This window comes from Siniperca chuatsi, linkage group LG10, assembly GCF_020085105.1.
Source record: "Siniperca chuatsi isolate FFG_IHB_CAS linkage group LG10, ASM2008510v1, whole genome shotgun sequence".
NCBI lineage: Eukaryota > Metazoa > Chordata > Actinopteri > Centrarchiformes > Sinipercidae > Siniperca > Siniperca chuatsi.
This window is the reverse complement of record NC_058051.1, coordinates 24,496,162-24,517,429: the sequence shown is the minus strand read 5'-3', so window position 1 is coordinate 24,517,429 and position 21,268 is coordinate 24,496,162. Positions and strand designations below refer to the sequence as shown.

Below are 21,268 nucleotides of genomic sequence, written 5' to 3'. Positions count from 1 at the left end.
CTCCAGCCGAAAGGCACGCTGATGAGAGTTAACCTAAACCAAGAAGTTGCGGGCTAGAAAACAAAAACATTGAACCACAAGACACTGAAATGCCTCGTAGAGTTAAAGGAAACTGCACAGTTGGTTTCTTATCAAACCTAGTGATTTGATCCATTGTTAGTGTAAAATACTGAGTGCAGCACATTTCTGAACTGAAGAGTATTGCTCCTTTCTGTCACTAGATGGAGCCAGTGCTGTGTGAGATTTTAACATCATTTCAATACTCTGCGATTGCATTTGGTTTCCATTGAGTAATTTGTCTATAGAGAAAAACTAAAATTTGGATCTAAAAGGATTACATCCTAACATACGCTACCTAATAGTAAGGAAATAGATTTTTCATAGACAAGTATACAGTATTAGAGGATGAAATGTCCATCCAGAATGATCCAATCTTTACAGATGAATAATACTAAATATTTCATAAGAATTGTTATTGTTTCTGATCTGTTTACTTAGCCTGTTTTGATTGGCTTCCCCTCAAAAGCTGATCAAATACAATGCAAATACTTGTGCTTAAATTAGTAAACAATTCACTCCTCAGAACGCAGTTGATCTTGGCTAATTGATTTGATTTGAATGTGAACTGCGTGCAGACTGCGGGACAAAGTATTGATTATCTTCATCTTCATTCTTATTCTTCGACAACCCCCTTTAGTTCTCTCTCTCTTCCCCAAGACAACAGATCAAGCTTTAATCTCTACTTGTGTATTTCCCTCTGATGATTCTCCGTCCGCCTCTCTCTCACTTGAATCTTAATGTGGGACTATGCCTTAGCAATATAAATCTTGTCAGCCTTTCACAAGTAGTACTTGTGCTTATCTCTCCCAATACAAGGACATATTTAAACAGAGGAAAGGTTATTTGTGTGTGTGGATGTTTGTGTGTGTGTCTTTGACTTAGACGATTTTAATGAGTGCCTTTTAAATCTGCCCTTTAGCTCCCTCTGTACAAATGTAGGCAGCATACAGATTTCTGTATTCTCAAATATACTGTCTCCATCTGCAGAAATTCAATTTGGTTGGGTCGACATGTGTCAAGTTGTTTGTTTACAAGTATTTTGGCAGAGGTGTGTTATTGAGGGGCATCCGATGTGTGTTACAATGCCCTCATATCTGTTACAAGAGTGACCTTGAGGGAAACAAAGCAGTGCCACATTAGCACTGTGAGTACAAGCACTATTTGTCTTTGCCTCCCTCTTCACGCTATCTGTGTTCTCATCATGTTTTTGCACCTCTTCGCTTTTCTGCCTCCTTACACAAGTCAGCTTGCAGTAAAAGAACAAAGCAGAGCACCATGCTCTTTCTCGTGTCCCCAATTTCTTTTCCTTCTGTTCTGACTGTATTGCCTCCCTCCCCAACCTCATGACTAAATGTTCACATAGAGCACTACCTTAATATACGCAAGCATGTAAACTAATTTCTTGCTACATAAAGAGGGACCGCGACCCGGCCCCGGATAAGCGGAAGAAGATGGATGGATGGATGGATGGATGGCATAAAGAGGGAGAGAAAGAGAGAAGAATGCATTTTTACGTCAGTATTCAGACTGACCCTTGCAGCGCACTCCCCAAAGACTGCATATCAAATTTCCTCACCTCTATCTCGGGTCGTGCAAGGAGCAGGGAGACATTAGTGCTGTCCTCTCTGGTGAGAATAGCTACTGCCTCCTCTCTGTCCTGGATGTCCACTCCGTTTATCTGGCAGAGAAAGAGGAGACTAAAATTGAGCTAATGTCAGATAATGAAAGACCCTTTATACTGAGGCTAGATTCAATTAAATTACTCGATTCGGGAAATAGTTTTTCTTTAGAATTACAACACTTTAAAAAAGTCTCTCTTTAGCTTAATAGCATGAGTAATCATCACTTATGCTTTCAACATTCAACCTCTTATGAAAGAATTCAGAATAAATGCTGCACTATTAGCAATTTCCTTTAATATCTGGATTAAAAGTGACTTGACTCCAGCTCTATTGTGGACCAGGGGTTATCTAAGACTTCAGTTCCATGCATTACATAACTGGACAAAAAGTTTTTTTTTTTAAAAGAAAAGGTTTTGTTGGTTTAACTGTTGCTGTGAAGAGTTATACAACCCTGTAGTATTGATAATATTGCTTTCCTTTAGGCAGTAAGAGCATATAAAGGGATTCACACTCCATACTATTTAAGAAACCTATACCTGTAGTATTCTGTCTCCCTTGCGGATGCGTCCATCTATTGCAGCAATACTGTTTGGGTTCACCTAAAAAAGAAAGAAAGATTTGTTTAGGAATATAAAGAAATAGGGAAAATTTATAGAAAATTTGATTTCATGACACTATCTTCACCTCTCCTACATATATTCCCAGGTCCTCCTCATCATCGGTTCTGTAACAAACTGTCAGCCCGAGTTTATCCTGCTGTCGAGACTTATACAACTCCACCTCCTAGAGCAGTTAGAGAAATGTTTGAGGATGTCACACAGAGAATAGTGTGGCAGCTTTCTGTACCAGTTTGAGTAGCTAATGGGCTCTCACCTCATATTCCAGCTCATCCTGCCTGTCCACTTCATGCTGAGTGATATCGAAGTAGTCAGTGGGGTCATAGTATACAGGCTCTATAAAGCTGAGAATTATATATTCAGGACATAATATTTCAGTAATTGGTACAGCTTGAAACTTCAAATGTGTGAACAGAATGGCATGGACTAGAACCAAGGCAGCAGATGAGTTCTGGTCTGACAGTTGGACATGCTACACAGGCCTATTATACTACTCCTACTCACAGTTCATTGAGTAGATATGGCTCTAGTAGCGGCGGTAGTGGAGGGGACGGCGGAGGGTCGGGTGGGGGTGGAGCTCCACAGGGATGCTGGCTGCTCTTGCCCAGAGTCAACATATGCTGGAAGCTGATGTCTGTTTGAGTGCAGCTGTCTACACAGTCGGCCATGCCCATGGTCACTGGCACTAACCCTCCAGGAGCTCCTGCTACGCCTGCCCGTCTGCGGGCCCCCCGCCTCAGTATGCTGGACAGCACGGGGTCCCGTATGTCCAGGGTGGGATCCCCAGAAAGGCAGGATAGCTCCTTTCCATTCACCTGGAAAACACACAAAGTCAAATGGTGGAGGAGCAGGAGGAGAAGAGGAAGAGAAAAAGAGAGGAGGGGTACATTGAATTAAAGGAGAATTGGTGCAGGGATAAACATAAAGAAACCACGTGTAAAATGAATGACTTTCTAAATCTAGTTTTACCTATGTATGACACACAGAAACTGCAAAATGCACAAGAAACAGACAAAGATTTGCAAAGTGGGCAGCAAACCGAGTTGTATATAGTGAAAAGATGTACTAGATAGATGCTGACATGAATAACAGGAAGGAAGGAAGACAGGAGGATAGACAGACCCACATCAGCAGTTTTATCAGACAGGCAAGGTTAGTTCACAGAAGTAAAGCTGCCTCACAAAAACACAGAGAACAGGAGGGGGAACTACAGCCACACACACCTAAAACAAAGAAAGACTGAGGTCATGTTAGTCAACAGAGAACAAGAAAAATACACTATAACAGACATATAAGTGTATTTAAACTGTCACACAGCTGATAGTGTTTCTACAGGCACACACAAAAAACAACAGGTTTATATCTAAAAGGTTTTGACATCACATCACACCAAGCAGCAGAGTAGAAAGCTGTATACTGAGACCTTTAATCGACCGTCAGCGTCAAAAGAGCACAACATGTTGTGACCCTTCTGTGGAGAGAGGCAAAGAAAGCAGGAAAATGGTGGAGTCAGAAAGTAATTACAACTGTGAACGGTTGTAAAATGGCCCGGGCAACTTAGTAGTAGTAGGTAGGTAGTTCAAGATGAAAAACATAAATTCAAGTTAACAGTCACAGAGATAAAAATGAGTTTCTTCAGTACAGTAGTTTTGCATGTTCTAGTCCTCCTGAACACTCCTCTACAAAACACTGTTATCTTTCCTTTGTTTGGATTAGAATTGGTTCCTCTCTGCAAATATATTTAAATTATAAAACTAGTTTCATTTTTCCCTATTTATTGAGCAAGGGGAGTATTTTGATTTGGAGAAATAAAACAACAAAAGATTCCTTTTCTTTTCAGAGCTCTCTCCCCCTAGTTGTGGACGTTGACAGTTTATATAAATAGTCCTCATATATACAGTATAAATGGTTGTCATATATACAATAGCATCACAATATGTGACTCTCTGGTGCTGTTGAAAGCTAAATCATGTGGCGTATGAAACATCTCCCCTCGCTCCCACTACTGCTGGTTCATATAGCAAGAAGGAGAGAAAGGGCCATTAATAATTAAAGATTATTGAGAATACATCTGGAGAAATAATCAAAACAGTAATATTATAGGGATTTGATTTCAGGGTGACTGAAACAAAACAATCCTGGTCAAATCAAGCAGGACTTCCCACAAACCTAAAGGAGAAAGATTCATTCAGTATTTATACCTGTTTGTAGTTATGTTAGCAGTGTGGCGCTATGGATGGCAATGTCGGTTTTTCTGTAGGTCAACTGCTTTGGTCTAGAATGAAATATCTCTGGATAGATTGCCATAAAATTTTGTGCAGAGATTTAATTAAGGATGAATCCTAAAGACTTCCCCTGAATTTTCCTACAGTGCCACCATCAGCTCAACGTTTTAATTTGTTCAGTACTTTGGTTGGTTTATGACCAAAACTAATGACATTTCTATCAACCTCAGCTATACTGTGTTTAGTGTTAATTAGCAAATGTTAGCATGCTAACACACTAAGATACTTCGATAGTGAACATGGCAAACATTATGTCATTTGTCAGTGATGTTAGCATTTTGCTCAATGCACTGCTGTGTTTAAGTAGCTACAGCCTCACAGGGGCTACATAGCATGGCTGTAGACTGTTGGAATGGACCAGTTATTTAAAATAACACATTTTACTACATTTTCAAATAAACATAAAGAAACATTCAATTATCTTGATTTCATTACACAAGATAGACAGTAACACAATGACGTTCATGTGCCAATGAGAGTCGCAGGCAGTTACTGAACCAGACAGCCTTTGTAGAGTCTCATTCATGTTGCACACAGTCACTGACCTTGGCTGTCTGTGATGCTCCACATCTTCACCACCCCGCTTCATTCTCCCACTCCCTCTCTCTTCTCTTGTCCCCTTCCAGTAATTGCATGTCAAATCAATGTTCCCCTGTGCAGCCAAGCACAAAAACTTTCTTGCCACATTCAGCCCCTGCTCCCCTTTTTTAAATTTGTTTCTCTCTTGTAGCACTACAACACCACCACCACCACCAACACCACCTCTCTGGTCTATCTTTCCTCCCTTTGCCATTTTGTTTCCATGCTCACATCCATTTCCCTTTCCATTTTTCCCTCTCTGCCCATGTCCACCTGCTTTCTTCTCTCTCCTGTTTTCTCCAGACTCTGGTTTTCTTACGCTGTGCTGCCTCAGCAGTTCTGCCTGCTCTGTCCTTTCCCTGGAGATGACAACTCACACTCCTCTAGTTCCGTCTATTTCAGCCGGTCCATCTCCTTGTGTGTGTTTGTGTCCTCCCTCACACTAATGTCCCTTCATAAATCTTTGCTGTCTTTCTTAATGAGCCTCTTCACTTGGAAACAAATAAGATGCTTCCTCCCTACATGGCCTATGGTGATGAAGGAATCAACACTGTGTAGTTTGCATGTTAACGTCCTTCACCCAAGTGCATTTTTATTTCAGTTCTCACCTCATGATCTTTTTTCTCTCCAAACAACAGAAGGTAGGCCCTGTCTATTGTTTCAGCGCTCTGTGCTTATGGCCCAGCTCTCCAGAATTAGAGAGAGGCTATTAGGAAAGAGCTCCGTGGTCATGAGTGACAGGTATGAATACTGAGAGAGCTTGAAGAGGGGGATTTCTCATTCATTATCAATGAGAGGTGCTGAGATTGCTTTGAAGATGACTTCATGCATGGTAATGGTTGTTGTGTGTTAGATAGGTTTTCGGCCCTGACTTGATGTAGAATCCATTACACTCATGTGCTGTTCTCTATTATCTCTGGGTTAGTAGGTCATTACATACACCTACTGTTTATAAGAGACACAAGCTATGAAAATAATGAAGCCACGGATGCACACCCATCCCTACACTCCACCCTTATTCTGTATTTTAGTCTTAAAAAATGGAATTGAAATTCAGAGAAATAGTCACGCCTCCAAAATTCACAGTAGGGGGTGGGCGGTGGTGGTATCAGCGGCGGCTGCGGAGCTGAGGGTGGGGATGGGGATGATGTGGGTAGAGATGAAAGAGATGCAAAGAGTTCAAAGTGTAGAGAGAGAAAGCAAAGGAGGAGAGACACTGAGGGAGTGCACGGGGAGCAAGGAGGAAGGGAGGTGAGGAGAGGGTAATGATGCAGGAGAAATGTAGAAAGCAAGCTTTCAAGGAATTGCAGAGTGAATGTAAATAGCGAGTGAACCTGGCTCTGGGTTCAGTACTTGTATGTAAACACACGCACAATGGAAGCTCATGGGAAATTGCTAAGTGTTTGATGCATAATTAGTTTTTATCTGAAAGCCCTTTAAAGAGCAAATAACCTCTGTGTGCTGTACAACAGGCGCAGATGAAAAAAAAAAAGGGGGAGTGACGACATAGCCTTCAGTGTGTGGAAAAATACACAAACAATCACAGTCTTAATCTGAAATGTGCCCTTATGGTCATTTTTTTCCCTTCCTGCATCACAGAGTTTTTCCCAAACCTGGATTTATATGCATTTCCACAGTGTTCATGCAAAAACTCCTGCATGACCGATACCCCAACATATTGAATTCCACTTGTTCGGTAATTGATTTTTCTCATCTCCCATGCTTTGAAGGCTGGAGCAGTTGCCTCCTCAGAAAATCAATTAATCTGGAGCTGGAGTTGACCTACTCCGGCTGTAACCCCTGTTGTTTGATATCACTGAGCTAATTTAAATGGACAAGCAGGGAGTGGTACGCCTATTATAAATTGATAACAATGAGAAGATATTGATTTAAAAACAGCTCAAACATTCTTTGAAATGATGGCGATGAAGCTAACAAGCCTCAGTGGGAGTACTGAGTATGTGAATATACATCATTTGTCTATATATTCATCAGTTAGAACAAAAGATGAATTATGGGCAGGTTTTTTTTTTATTGGTGGTGGTGGAGGAACAGCGAGTAGGTCTGTAAAATGGCAACATGTCACAGACTATGTGGCCTTACAATAATGTGGCCCTCCACCCTTTCTTTTTTCTGTCACTCCTGTCCTATTAAATGAGAGCTGAGTGTCATCCTCTCCATCAGCATCCTTTCTGTCTTGTCTCCATGTCAGTCACATGCCTGAGAAGTCTGCAAGGGAAAGAGCAGGAACCCAACTGACACATACATATTACGCACACTAGCCTGCACTTCACCTTAGAAAACCGACACACTCTTGACATAAAAAGAAGTGGATTAGCCAAAAGGCAATACACAGTCAGTCAGGTGATCTAATCAACCAGCATTAACTGTTTCTTTTTATTGCACCATTTTAAATTAAGTTAAACAGCAGTCATGTGACATATTAAGCTTTGATAAATATTATTACAAAAGGTTAGATATAAATTTAGATGTTTTAGTTGTCATGTGAAAGTAAAGACAAAGTAAGAAAAGATCAAATGGGTAACACTTTATTTTAACCCCCCATATTAAGCATTTATAAGCAGTGTAGAAACATTTATAAATAAAACAGATATAATGTCTTTAAGTATATGTATACTATACTATGTGTTTAAGTGTTAATTGAAATCCTCCTGTGTAGCATCCATAACTGGATGTTAGTGTATAAACAGATAATGAATTTCAATATGTGTGTATATATATATATATATATATATATATATATATATATATATATATATATATATATATATATATTTCAGTTGTAATTATATATAATATGTCCTCACAGGAAGTTATAATTGTTGAATTCTTGTGTTGCATCACATTACATTGTCAGGTGTTCCTTTAATTTGATCCACTTCCAGTATGTATGTTCATGTGTGGGTATCTATGTCATTCACACACAATGCAACCATGCACTTCAGCAAATGTCAGCTGGTCATTGGTATGTATTGATTCTCATCTGTTTGCCTCTTGTGACTGTCAGCATGTTTCTTCGTGTCATTGTGAATCAAAGCACATTACATTTGTTTAATGACGCTGGTTGCCATAGAAACAGACTCCTGCTTTACAGTGACGAGGGAGAGAAAAAGAAGGGAGTGGCTGAAGGGCTCAGGGGGGCAGAGGTTTACTGTGTGTGTGTATGTGTGTGTGTGGGTCAGGTACTCTGTAACATCTATGTAAAATGCAGTATCTTTCTCAAAATGGTTTATGTGCACATAATTCGACAACTAAGTCTGTAATTCGTCAACTGAATAACAATATGTCTTTATTCTTGGGGCTATAGGAGGCAAAATTGTTCAGAAACATGCCAATGGGTGTGTACCAACCACAAGTGTGCAGTGTATGTGTAGCAGAGGCCCAATGTATAATGCATGAATTTTATTCCTTTGGCAAGAGAGGCAAGTGTTTTGATATAGTCAAATTTAACAGCCTGGTTATCCAGCCTGATGTAGCTGTAAGCTGTTTAATGCTGTATTTATTATCTAAAGACAGTTACTCAGTAGACTGCATCTAATTTGAAGGTGTAATTATACATGTTAGTTAAGAAAAACAGCTTAAAGCTGCAAACCTCTAAAGGGAAAAGCCATGAAATGTGGGGGGAAATGTAATTATGTTTCCTCTTTTATGATTTTCTTTTTTTATGATTGGACACCGTTCCTCCATCTTTTGCTTGGCATGATCTTTGGATTAATCAGCCATCTGCACAGCAAAACTTGCTGTGTTTGTAATCATTACATGTAATAAATGAGATTGAATTTTAAGGGGAAAATCAGCTTACAGTCTGTGATTACCTCCCTATTTTGGATTTTTAACTTTAACACTCTTATATGAAACCTCCAGGTATCATTGAATATAGTCTCATTGCAATGTACTAGTCAGCCTCTGAAAGCCAAAGGCTGTGGCTCCGGTTCAGGTTCAGAACTCCATCTGTGTTTGTTCTCTATGTCTCATGCTCCTCTGCTCCCAGCCAGAAGTGTTTCAGGCTTAACAAACCACAATATATGCAGATTTGCTGCTCCACCACCCCAAAGTATGTGCTCTACTTACACAACCACCATTCACACAATAGCTTTGCATACAACATGACAACTCCTCTGCATGCTCCAAATCATATCTCCTGCCATCACCGTTCACTCCGCTCATCGCCACACCCGTCTGGAAACCACGTGGAGGTACGCTGTCTGACAGAGCTGCATGTGTTTCTGTGTGACAGACTTCTAGGGACACAACCTTTGGGCACAGTTGACCTCACATTGCCAGATGGTTTTATTTGATTTCTACTTTCAAAGACATTGACCTGCATGCAGTCAGTGTCATTACTGCTGACCCATGTTAGACAAGGTCACTGCTTATGGAATGCACCGGCCCTGCTCTGGTTTTATGATCACATCCCAGACTGTACACACTACCTTGATCCTCATTTTTCTAACACTTCACCCCTGGGATTTGTGAAGTCGCTAAAGCCTTTCTATTCACCCCTGCTCCATGAAGGGCTCAAATCAATTACTTCTGACGTCTGAGGGGAAACGGAAGAAAAAAAAAGACTGAAAGAGAAAAACAGCCAGACTTTCCCTCCCTCTTTTATTTGCCTATTTCGACTTTTTCCTTCCTTGACTCATTACCGTGCCTCTAATTGGACTCAGTTTTTCTCCATGTTATCCTCTCTCTTGGCATTGCCTCTGGCACCAGATGCCGCCCAGTTAACTGGCCCAGACCCCGTCTCCAACATGCTACAGAGACCCAGCTGAGGCTTCTGGTGCCACAGATACTAAAAGTGTTGCGCTGCATACCCATGAGTGCTGAGCATGTTTCATGCTTAGTAAGCATGGGACTTATTTTGGTCACCGCATGTATCATCGAGTCACCGAGCAAGAGCTTCCTTAGGCACTGCACAGCCAGACAAGCTTACTCACATACAGTCTGTGGTCCCAGTTGGCAGGTGGTACTGAGGCTGTAACCGTGGCAACCCCTCTCTCCCATAACACTTTAGCCCAGCTTTAACAACCCATCCATCCTGCTGCCTCTGTGGCTCTGCACCAGTCTACTTTCTCCACGCCAGCGTATCTCTCTATCTTACTCAATTTAGCTCTGCTCTCTCTGATCATAATCATTGTAATCACAGTGAAGTATCATTATCATAATTATCAGTATTATCATCACTGAATGACTATTTCAATACAGCAACTAATAGCCTTGCTGAAGAGGTACAAAGTGATTTCCACTTCCTCTTCTAGGCTAATTTATATACGTAAAATCTACACAAAAGGCAGAGAGGCCAGCAAAAAGGTGAGATGTGTCATATGATCTGGAGTTTATATGAAATCCATCAGTCATGTTTTATGCATTTACTGTTTTAATTCACATAATGCATTTTATTAATTGCTCAGTATAATGTCATTATCATGGCTTATATACATGATATAATGCTGCTAATATTTTATTTAGACTCATTCATGAATTACCTGATGATGCTATCCTTGACATTTCCATCAATACAAATAACTGATTGATATTTGCAAAATTAATTGGGATTCAAAACGGGTCATTGGGAACTTAATATGTCAATGGTTTGTGATTAAATGAGTGTGTTAACATGATGAGCTTCTGATCGTTTCTGTCTATTGCTATAGAAGATAGAAGCATGACATTTTCATCACAGCTGTTTTAAATGTCACTCACCCAGCAGCATCATTATAAGAAATGGCCAAGATAAGACAGAATAACAATGAAAACTTTAAGGAGACAAAGAAATGCTTTTGCTTGATGACTGGAAGAAAGGGAATTAAAGGCAGACAGACAGAGAGAGAGAGAGAGAGAGAAACGAGACACAGCGCTCACCTGGAACATGACCCTGTATTGTTCCTCAGGCTTTTGAACCACACACATGTTGCACCCCATGTTGACTTTTGACACGGTGCTGGACTGTGCCAGTCCAAAACTGCCCCAGATGACCAGTTCTCACACCAGTACTCTGTCTATAAGGTCTTTGTCTGTGGCAGTGGGAGAGCCCCACCCTCACTCGCAGGGTTGTGGTATATTACAGTACTCCTCCTCAGAGTAACACACAACACATCCCAGCCGGGGATGGATACACAGTTTCTTTGGGTGTGTCTTTCACTGTTCTCCTCTTCTTGCTCAAAATTCAAGTATTATAATCCAGAGTAAATTTAAATGTGGAGATAGTTTCAAAGCTGCAGGGCCATGTGCTTGTTTCTTTCTCCATCGCAGGCAAAAAAAAAAATTGCTTGTTTAAGTTCATGTGCTTGTTGTAGATCATCCAGTTTCACTGTAATCTTGGACTCTGGAGTTGTTTCAGACAAATCTATGTTTATCCAGTGACTTGTCAAAAGTGATCATACAGTATACTTGCTGTTCTTTGTTCTATAATGTTGAAAACTGCAGTATAGAACAGGTTTTCCCAGCAGAACTGTAGCTGAAATCCTCCACGCTGTTCCTGAGTTTTTTCACTCGCCGTGCTAAACCTCCAAACAGCACACTTTCAGCAATTTTCTTTGAACAAGGTAGATACATACAATGCAGCTATCAAACAACTTGCCTCAGTCCTGTTTTTCTTCCTGCTTTCCTCACTCCCACACTGAGCTTCCCACCTACTATACCCTCTGCTTTCCTGGATCGCTGAAGGGCTGCTGAGTGTGGCTGCTGAGATAACTTCTCCTCATGAAAACCCTGTCAGGACCCGCTTCCCCAGCTCTAGTCCTCCACTTCAGAATCAATGCATTGTTAAAGGTATTTCCTAACTTAAAGTGGGGTAGGCTGGGTGGTGCAAGGTGGTGCCCATTACACATTATTAGCCAGGATCTTTAAGCCACTGCTGTGCAGCTAAGATAAGCTGTATGCCAGGGATACAAGCCCAAAAAACATGCACACCTGCACACGCATCAAGACAGGCAACAACACGCGGTTCTTTAAACTCAAAGCCTAACTACACACACAACCTGCCAAATTTCCTGTAACTGTCAGCAAAACTGCCATCAGTGGAGAAGTCATTTTTTTCATACCACCTCTCCAAATAATACAAGACATGTAAACAACACATGCCAAAACTGTAAGATTGTTATAGTAGACTGCAGCAGGAACGCATTATTTTTATCTGATCTGTTGTCAGATATCATGACAAGTATTAGACCATTGATTCTCTTAGCTACAATATACTCAGCACTCTGTCCGACTGCTCTAGGGTGAGACCGAATGACAGATTGTAATTAAATTAGTGACTGTGCAGAGAAATCAATATCAAACCAACTCATGGATCAACTGGATTTTGTGCTTGCTAGGTTATTGGGGAAATCAAGATTGTTTATCACAAGTACCATCAGTGTTTGCCTTATACATATTTACAATATTTTAATTGTCCTTGTCTAGCTACTATAAATGGTCTCAGTCTATTTATATGGAACTCCCACTGCCACTCACGTCAGTCTGCATTCCTCAAGGATAACCTGAATTAGAAGGGTAACAAAATCTCAACATAACTTTCCCAACTGTCTTCCTGTCTCCTTTCTTGCCCTCTGAGTCTCATCATGTCGGTTAAACGTTTATCTTTAATCCTCCAGGGAGAACTGTCAGCGCGGTCATAGCTTGAGAGTCTTGTCTAAAAGGTCCATCACCCTGTGTGCTGCCAGCGACAAGGTGTTAGAACTGCTAATCCTCATTCAAGGCTCCACTACACCTGTATCCTTTCCAGAGGCAGTGTAATCCCAAACTCTGGCCCCTAACACAAACCACACACACACACACACACACACACACACACACACACACACACTCACAGTTATATACTCATACACACAAGCACACTGGAAAGCTATATCCACTCAATGAGAAGCATGATAATTTGGGAAAATAAAACCTCATAGTCAAACTCTGGAGAGCAGGTGCTAATAAAGCTACATCGAGGTGTCAGACGTGCTCAGCAGGCAGGTGTGCTGCTACTATCACACCTTCTCTCCATCTTCATTTCCTGTCCATCACCATGTACCTCTATCTACCTGAGTATCAGTCCAACATGATTATTGCAGTGGAGGGTCAAGGATCATCCCCTGCTTGCCATGCTTCCAGAATAAAACATGGTGTGAAATGACAAATAATTCTGAAAAATGCCTACATTCTTCTATTAAAGCATTAAGTATAAAATGATGTCCTCATATGGCACAAATGCACCTGTAAAAGTTAGTCCATCTTCAGTCTTCAGCAGAAAAAACAGAATTTCAAGAATGGCAGTCCGTAAGTCCATTTTAATCCTCCTATTGTCCACTGGTCATTCTATTTGAAATATCCACAGGAGGGTGTTTGTGTTTAAGAAAAGAAATAAAAACCATGGTGAGTATTCCAGGTGGTTGGAGGGTTGAGCAGAGTGCAGAGCCTGTCTCAGGTCAGTGATAAATCACCATCAGCAGCCTCACAAGATGAGAGGAATCACTAACGGCTGATTGGAGGATACTTCTTGGCTTATCCCCTTGGGCGCGACGGTAAATGCACTCCCCCACTGCAGCGGGGGGAACACAAAAGGCGGTTGTTCCCCAGCGGTGAAGGAGCCTGCTGATCTGTACGCTGCACTACTACTAAAGCTGAATTCGTCTGAATTTTACACTGTATAATTTCTCTCTCTTTCTCCCCCCCCACCATCTTTCTCTCCATTTCCAGGGGTGTGCTACTGCTCTCTTTTCTAGTCCCCTATAATTTTTACCCACACCTCATTTGCTTCCCTCTCCCTCCTCCTTACTTTCTCCTCTCCCCTGCCTCACTCTGCTTGTCTGCAGGCAAGAGAGCAAGCACTGGAAAGCCTATGCATACTGTTTGAGCAGGACAGCATGAGATAACCACCAAGGCTACACAAAAGTGAATGAAATATCAAGGTATCCATGCACTGCACTATCAAGACATGCAGAAAAGCAGGGAATAGGTTCATTCATCTTATGCCATGTAAGCAATTCTGTGTCACCTTGAGGTGTTATGAGATGGTATTAGAAAGAAAAGGGTGATTGCACTTTTTCATACCAGTAAAAATGCCCAAAGCAGGTAGAGAGCTCATGACTGGCTGTGCATTTAGATGAGGCTCTGCGCTGCCACAAAGACGGAGGGGAAAGAAACACAGGGGAGAAAAGGGGAAAACAAGTGAATAACAGGTGTGACAGGATGAATTGAAAGATATGGAAGAGAGCCAAGAGAGAAAATGCAAATGACTGTGTGGGAGATCAGCGGAGAAGCGGAGATGGGGTGGAATAACGGTTTTCTGCAGTAATCAAAATGACCTGCTGAGGGCGAGGGGGAGACATTTCATTTTAAGTGTGTGCCCAGCCTGGGAGATATTTGTGAGTAAAATTCCTCTCTCCTGTTCTCCCAGTGAAACTCTACACACAATCAGAACACCACTCGCTAGCTAATTTTCAATTTAAAAAAGGCTTTACTGGCACATTTACTGCAGTGCCACTGCCAAGCACCTCAGGGCTGGAGAAGTGAGCCAGTCCAGAGGGCAGAAAGGATTAGACACGCTGATAACAACACGCTAAGAAGAATTTTGTTTACAGTACACAACCACACTCAGGGTTGACCTTTCTATGGGGATACTGTAATTTTCTACCTGTCAGTTTCCCATTTTTCCATCTTCATGTGCTTTAACTCTCCCTCTGCTACATCAGAGTGTCATTTATCAGCTGCCAAGAAAGAGAGAAGAATAGAGATACTTGCTGTAAACTGGTCTGAAACAGGATTTCATGGTGGCTGTGTCTGGTTCAACAGGCTTGCACATATTTTAGCCCATCTCAGAATGCTGCAGAGCCACTAATACTGAATGCACCCCACATAGTTAACTCACACTTACTCACACAAACACACATACACAGACATCTCCTTGTCTTGTTATGTGTTGCTCTCATGCATCACTCAGCCCCAATCTGTCTGCTTTAGAGCTTCATCTCAACACAAAAGGTCAGTGTGTTATGTGGAAATACTGTGAAATATCAACTGCCTGCCCCGCAAAACAGAGAAACGTAGAGATCATCAAATTTAAATGGACAGATCCACCTTGTGCAGCTCATGTCATGAGATATTTCCATCTTAAATACCAGCGCTTGTCATCTCACATTATCCACTATTGATACTTGCACTTCTTTCACTCCTGCTTGAACAAAGGGCAGGTAGCCGGGAGTATGCCGCCCTTATAATTCTCCACTAAACTCTACCTTTGGTCTTACATTAGTATACCTCCACAGATCTCAACTCTACATGAGTAACGAACACAAATGCAGAGCAAAAGCTGAAAGACGTTCACGTCTTAGTGTTCCTAAAATATTCCACAAGACAATGTGCCATGTTCTGCGAGATGTGCATTACCAAATTGTACAAGAGAGAAGAATTGTGAGCTTCTGTCTTGTAAAAATGTTAATAAAAAATATTATGCATACATAAGTAAAAGAAAAAGGAGGTAGCAAGAACAGCATTTGATGGAGACTCAGCAGAGAAGTTTTTGAAGGGGAGTAAAAAGGAAAAAGGAGAAGTAAAGGAGCTGGAGAGAGCGGTGAACAGAGGGAGATTAAAGCAAAAGGAATAAAAATATGTAAAAAGAAAAGAAAAACAGCCTCTTTCTTTCCAGCGAGGCCTTCCTTTCTTTAGAGACAGGCAGAACAGAGAGGCAGAGGGCTGATAGCAGCAGAGCAATGGACTACTGGCAGAATTTTAACAGTGTTCTCATTATTTATTTACTGTTCTGAGGAAAAGACTGCCAGTACATAATACGCTGCTGCAAAAAACATATTTTGTGTTTTTTGCATGATTGTGTGTGTGTGTGCATGTATGCATGTGATGTGACTGCCATATCATAGTATGGGTTATAGGTAGTAGAAAACGACCCCTCTCAGCAGCTTCATTCACATTCTGGAGAAGTCACTGTGTGTGTGTGAAAGCTATTTCACAGAGGGAATGATGAGGGCCAGCTGCCTCACTGAGGCGGCATGAGATGGGGCCTTAGATAGACTGTGGAGAGACTGATAAATTGAAAGAATACAAGAAAGGGAAAGCCAGTGTGTGGACTGAGAGGAGAGGTAACTGTGCCTAATCGTAGTTGAGTGGAGGACACTTTGGTCAGCAGAAGCATGGACTTGTTAATTAACTGTCTGAGGAAAATGGACTCAAGACAGGACTCAACACTACATCAAGAGAATACATGGGGTTAGACACTGTGCTGCTAACTGATCAACTCTTGCAAAAGTAGTAATCCTTAATGTGTTTTTAATTTGGTTGTTGTGGATTGCATAACTTGCTTGCTGAAAAGCAACATTGTGCTGCACTCTTGGTAGATTTGTCCAAAGCTTTTGATACTGTTGATCACAATAATTTGCTGCTTTCCATTGGTTTTGATGGACAGCTGGTTCAAATCACATCTATCTGGCAGAGTTCAAACTGTTGTTGCCGTTGGTTTCAAATTAACACCAGATGGTTGATAAAGGTGTCCCACAAGGATCAACATTAGGCCCCCTGCTATTTATATTATGCATAAATAATATTCATTTTCCAACTGAGCAGTGCAATGTCCATATTTATGCTTTATGATATCATGTTGTATACCATCTGCTGTACCTTAAACCAGGCCTTCCCTCTATATTAGTCTGCATTTGACCTCTAGTCCTCTTTTATTAATTGAATGTTCGTTCTAATCTCGAAAAAAAGACAAGCCTTTGATGTTCCTCAAATCCATCCCCTCAATCAAAATCTAATAGATATAGTACAGCATTATAAGTAGTTAGAAATTAGGTTAAATAAGATAGCTGTTTACCACAGTGTCATTACTCAAGATAGCTATCGCACTAGCTATATTATAGCTATATCGCTAGCTATATTGCCATGCTATCTAAGTTGCCGAGATATTTAACATCCTAGCTGAGTTCACAGTGAACAACCATGACATCAGATCACTAAACAGGTTAGTGTTAAAAGTTCCTCGTACCAACTCATACGAAGTTTTCCGGCACTATATTATGCACCTTACTACTGGAATGAAGAACAAAAAAAAAGTCACAGACATTTCTCTGAGGGACTGATATTTTTAATAATGTTTGTGATTGTTTTAATTAGTGTGTCCGTGTGGGTGTGGTGATTGTTTTGTGTGACTGGGTAATCTTGTTGTAATCTTTTGTTCTAAGTGCTCTCTTGCAAAAAGAAATCTTGATCTTGGGGACACTTCCTGAATAAATCAAGCTTAACTCACGTAAGAGAGTAGAAACCATTCAGTGAAGATTTTGACTTTAAGCATTATGTTTTAAAGAGAGCTCCAGCCAAAAAGGGAGATGTTGTAACACCATGTAAATAACAAAGATGTTTTTTTATGAAAGGGGAGAGAAGCGAGACAAGCAGACACACTTGAGAGTTGTTGAGCAGTATAAAGAATTGAATTATCTGTCTATCATAAGAGGCTGACTGGCAAGTGGGACATGTAAGTCCTCTTACACAAATTAATGGCTTTTCATGGTAGTCGGGGAGATGGGGCAGGGACGGGAGGGGCGTTATTCCCTAATGTCAACCCATCACTGTTCTCAAATCTTCACTCATCACAACTCTATAGCCTCTATTCCCAGTACTCATCTTGCACTGCTATCGTGTCACAACAGACTTAACACAGAACAGGGATAGGGCAGAAAGAGGAGCAGAGGGAAGTAAAGGGGACGTCAAGGGTAAAGGAGGGAGGGAGGCAAGGGATTGAGCAAAGGGAGAAAATGGGAGAGACTCTAACAGTTTGGAAACAGAGGGGGTGAAGTGAGCATGAGAGAAAGTTGGGTGGAGGAGGAGAGGATTTGACTGAAGCAGCAGGTTGAGAAACAAAGGGATTTGAGAGAGGACAACACAAAACAAGTGCAGTGGGCGTTGCTTCGAATTTTCCAAAGGGAAAGGTGATTACCACGGTACCGTAGGGGAGGAGGAAGGCTTAGCGAGAGTGGCCTAATTAATTTGACTGCTTATACAGAGACCACAATATGGAGTCTTCATCTCCTACGACTGGATGACTGTTCGCTCCAAACCTCTTGGCCTGTATAGTACTACACATTAATTCATATATGGAGCATGGACAGAAACCTGGCATTGCATTAAGACAACAGGAAAGTGGATGGCTCAGCAACATCAGGTAGAATGTTGGATTAATATAGGCTCAGTCAGAACTAATTTTCTTAATATATCAGATTTTAACATTGTAAATCTGCTGGCTGTGAGACTACTCCGGCTGTGAGATTCCACATTATTCCCAAGCAGTTTACCTTTCATGATGCTGACTCTTCAGATCAATAAAGACTGTATCATTCACCCAGCAATGTATTTAATGATCAATATCAACATCTTTCACCCACTCGCTCACAGGTACACTTGTGCATGGACACACACATGCGCACTTTGGTGCATTACGAAGAGAGTTTGTACAAAATCCCATTAATTCCACTCCATCCCTTCCTCTCCCCCCTTAGTGATCTCACCTAATGTGATCCCCAATGACTGCCCGCTGTCTTAATACCTGCTTTTATAGCCAGAAGCTTTGATATTATTCTGGTCCAGCTCAGAGCTCTGGCTGACAGTTGAGCTATAATTTTTTTCAAACATAAAAAACAATTAAAATTCCCTTCAAATTGCTCTTTACATGCAAACGCTGCAATACCGCATTAAAATATAAATGGTGTTTTTGTGTAAACACACATAAGTCTCACTCAGATACTTGAAGATGTTGTCTTTCTTCCAGTTCAGTTCAGTTTAATCACAAACAGTTAAAATACAAGTACAATCATATAAGACATGATGGAGATATGTGAAATGGGTCACCCTGATAAGCTATCTGAAGCTTGAGAATTGGGGCCCAGATACTAAACAGATAGTATTTAAAATATATGTCAACTAACACGTTGTCTAGATTTGAAAGACTGCATGTATTATACAATAACATTTACAACCTACAAACACCTAAGACTAAATAAAGACCGTAAGCTAAAAAACAACCTAAACCTAAAAAACAACTAAAGTACAAGCATATAATAAACAAAACTTATCCAACCCAGGTGTTTTAAGACATCTGCAAGTTGTGGCTCTCCTCCTCCCACATACTCCTACTTATTTGCCCCAGGATCAGCCAAATCAATATATCATTAGCCAGTCTCTCCACTAACCCCCGTTCTCCATCCAGAAAACCTTACCTCCCTCCCACTCCACTCTTACTCTGTCCTCCCCTCGCATTTCACACTATTTCATGCTGTTTTTCTCCCTTTAGCTCGTCTCTCATCTTCACCCCTTTGGCCTCCACCTCCCCTCTCTCGCTCCAGCTCTGCCTCTGTCCTTTGTGTATTTCTCTGAACCTGCCGCTGATGTGAAAGAAAATGTGAAAGAGGGGTAAAATGGGAGAGGGAGGTGGGGGTTAAAGGTGTTAGGGAGGCATCTGAGCCATATCAGGTAGGGAAGGAGATGGTGAGTGAGGGCAGGCGTTGCAGAAATATGAAGGGGGAGGGGAGCCTCGCTGGCTGGCTGGCTGGCTGGCTTGCTGTGTGAGTGAAATGAATGTGTAATTGCGTTGTAGTGGCTCAACCCTTCAAAAGACAAGTGAGTGATGGCAGGAGCGTCAGCCACAACCCTCCCTGGTGGAAGCGGCTGAGCCTGTGGGTTGCTGTGCTGTCGGGTAAACAAGAAAAGGTTGTCAGTATCAGTGTGCAGGCACCAACACCACCAGGTAGCGACACACCCATACGCTCCTGCAAAGTGTCAGATGAGCATACATGGGTCAGGAATGCTTAAAGCCAGCATGAATACTGGTCAGTCTAATTGGTGAGTGTGTGAATGTATAGAAAGGGAATTTTTTAAAACTACACTGTATATTTTAGCTGTTAAAAATAGGGACAGTATTATTGGCCCAACAAAATCAGTGAGGGATTGGCAACTGTCTCTTCTATCTCCTCTCCTCCCCTAAAACAGGCCACCCATTCACTCACAGCCCACTCCGCCCTTCTTACATTTTTATATTCTCTCCTCAATCTCATCTTTATTTTCCTTCCCCCTTCTCTTTTCCTCCACTTAGAACAACGCAAGGAGGGGTGAAGAAGAGGGTAATTAAAATGGGGATGCTGTGCAGTGAAATGAAGCCAGTACACACCTCCACTGAAGCAAGACACACCTCATCTCTAAGAGATGAAAATATGAATGGAATAAAACTGACTGAGTGTGTTGTAAGGCCACTACTATATACTATACGTTGTTTCAGATGTTATTTTCATCAAATGTTTCTTACATAGCCCACTTTGATGACCCACCTACCCCTCGCTCTCTCTCACTCTCACACACACACAAAAGAGGAACAAAGCAGCAGTACAGAGCTTTGATTGATGTGCATATATAGCTCCAGGACAACTAGCAAAACAGGTGAGATAGTGACAGCTATCAGAATCAGATTCCACTTACTGTACCATGGTTACTGCAGAGAGAGGGATTGGCAAGACCAGGGAGGGTGCAGATGGAGGAGTCACCTTGAGGGAGAAGAGGGGAAGGAGGGAGGGAAGGGACACAGTGGCAATGCCAATTTATTTCTTTTCAGGTCATGAGCTTGTAGATATTGAGAAACACACTTGTAGAGCAATTAAACTGTTTCCTGAAGTGAAGTATGGAATTTATGATTGTACAAAAAGGTTATAACATGTCATAACCTACCATAGAAAATCCTGTAATCCTGAGAAAATCTTCACAGGTGTCAGCTACTGCATTCATGTCTGTTTGTGGCACAAAACACAGCCGGTCTGTTCAGCGGTGACTAAACACTGCAGTAAGTAGGACTCTGGTCTTTCTCTCAGTGGAGGTGCGGGTGGAAATGAAATTATATTGATTTAACTCTCAGACGCAGCTTTACAGATTGGTTTCATTTCATTGAGTGCACTCCATGGGAAGTTTAGGGTTTGAGCTCTGTAGTGAGATATTTTAGAAGGACTCAAACAGGCAAAGTAAGTGTGGAGGATTGACCAATCAAGTCAATTAATATCATTTTTGACATGAATTATTATTCAAATGGTTCTTTTTAAAATGGTGTCAG

General features: G+C 41.4%; 1 protein-coding gene across 7 annotated transcripts in view; it reads right to left on the bottom strand.

The window, feature by feature from the left end:
- Window positions 1–21,268, bottom strand: part of LOC122882375 (PDZ domain-containing protein 4-like) — a 30,359-nt gene that overhangs the window by 4,554 nt on the left and 4,537 nt on the right. Inside the window, exons 3-10 of one of the 7 annotated variants that reach the window (XM_044209674.1) lie at window positions 20,893–20,951; window positions 20,652–20,711; window positions 3,723–3,770; window positions 2,804–3,114; window positions 2,556–2,643; window positions 2,367–2,465; window positions 2,219–2,281; window positions 1,637–1,738 (exon numbers count right to left, since the gene is read on the bottom strand). In XM_044209674.1, the coding sequence (XP_044065609.1) occupies window positions 1,637–1,738; window positions 2,219–2,281; window positions 2,367–2,465; window positions 2,556–2,643; window positions 2,804–3,114; window positions 3,723–3,770; window positions 20,652–20,711; window positions 20,893–20,951 (830 nt within the window). Of the gene's footprint in view, window positions 1–1,636; window positions 1,739–2,218; window positions 2,282–2,366; window positions 2,466–2,555; window positions 2,644–2,803; window positions 3,115–3,722; window positions 3,771–5,129; window positions 6,591–11,046; window positions 13,866–20,646; window positions 20,712–20,892; window positions 20,952–21,268 lie in introns of those variants that run through there. The other 6 variants (XM_044209675.1, XM_044209678.1, XM_044209676.1 and 3 more) reach the window with 6 other exon arrangements.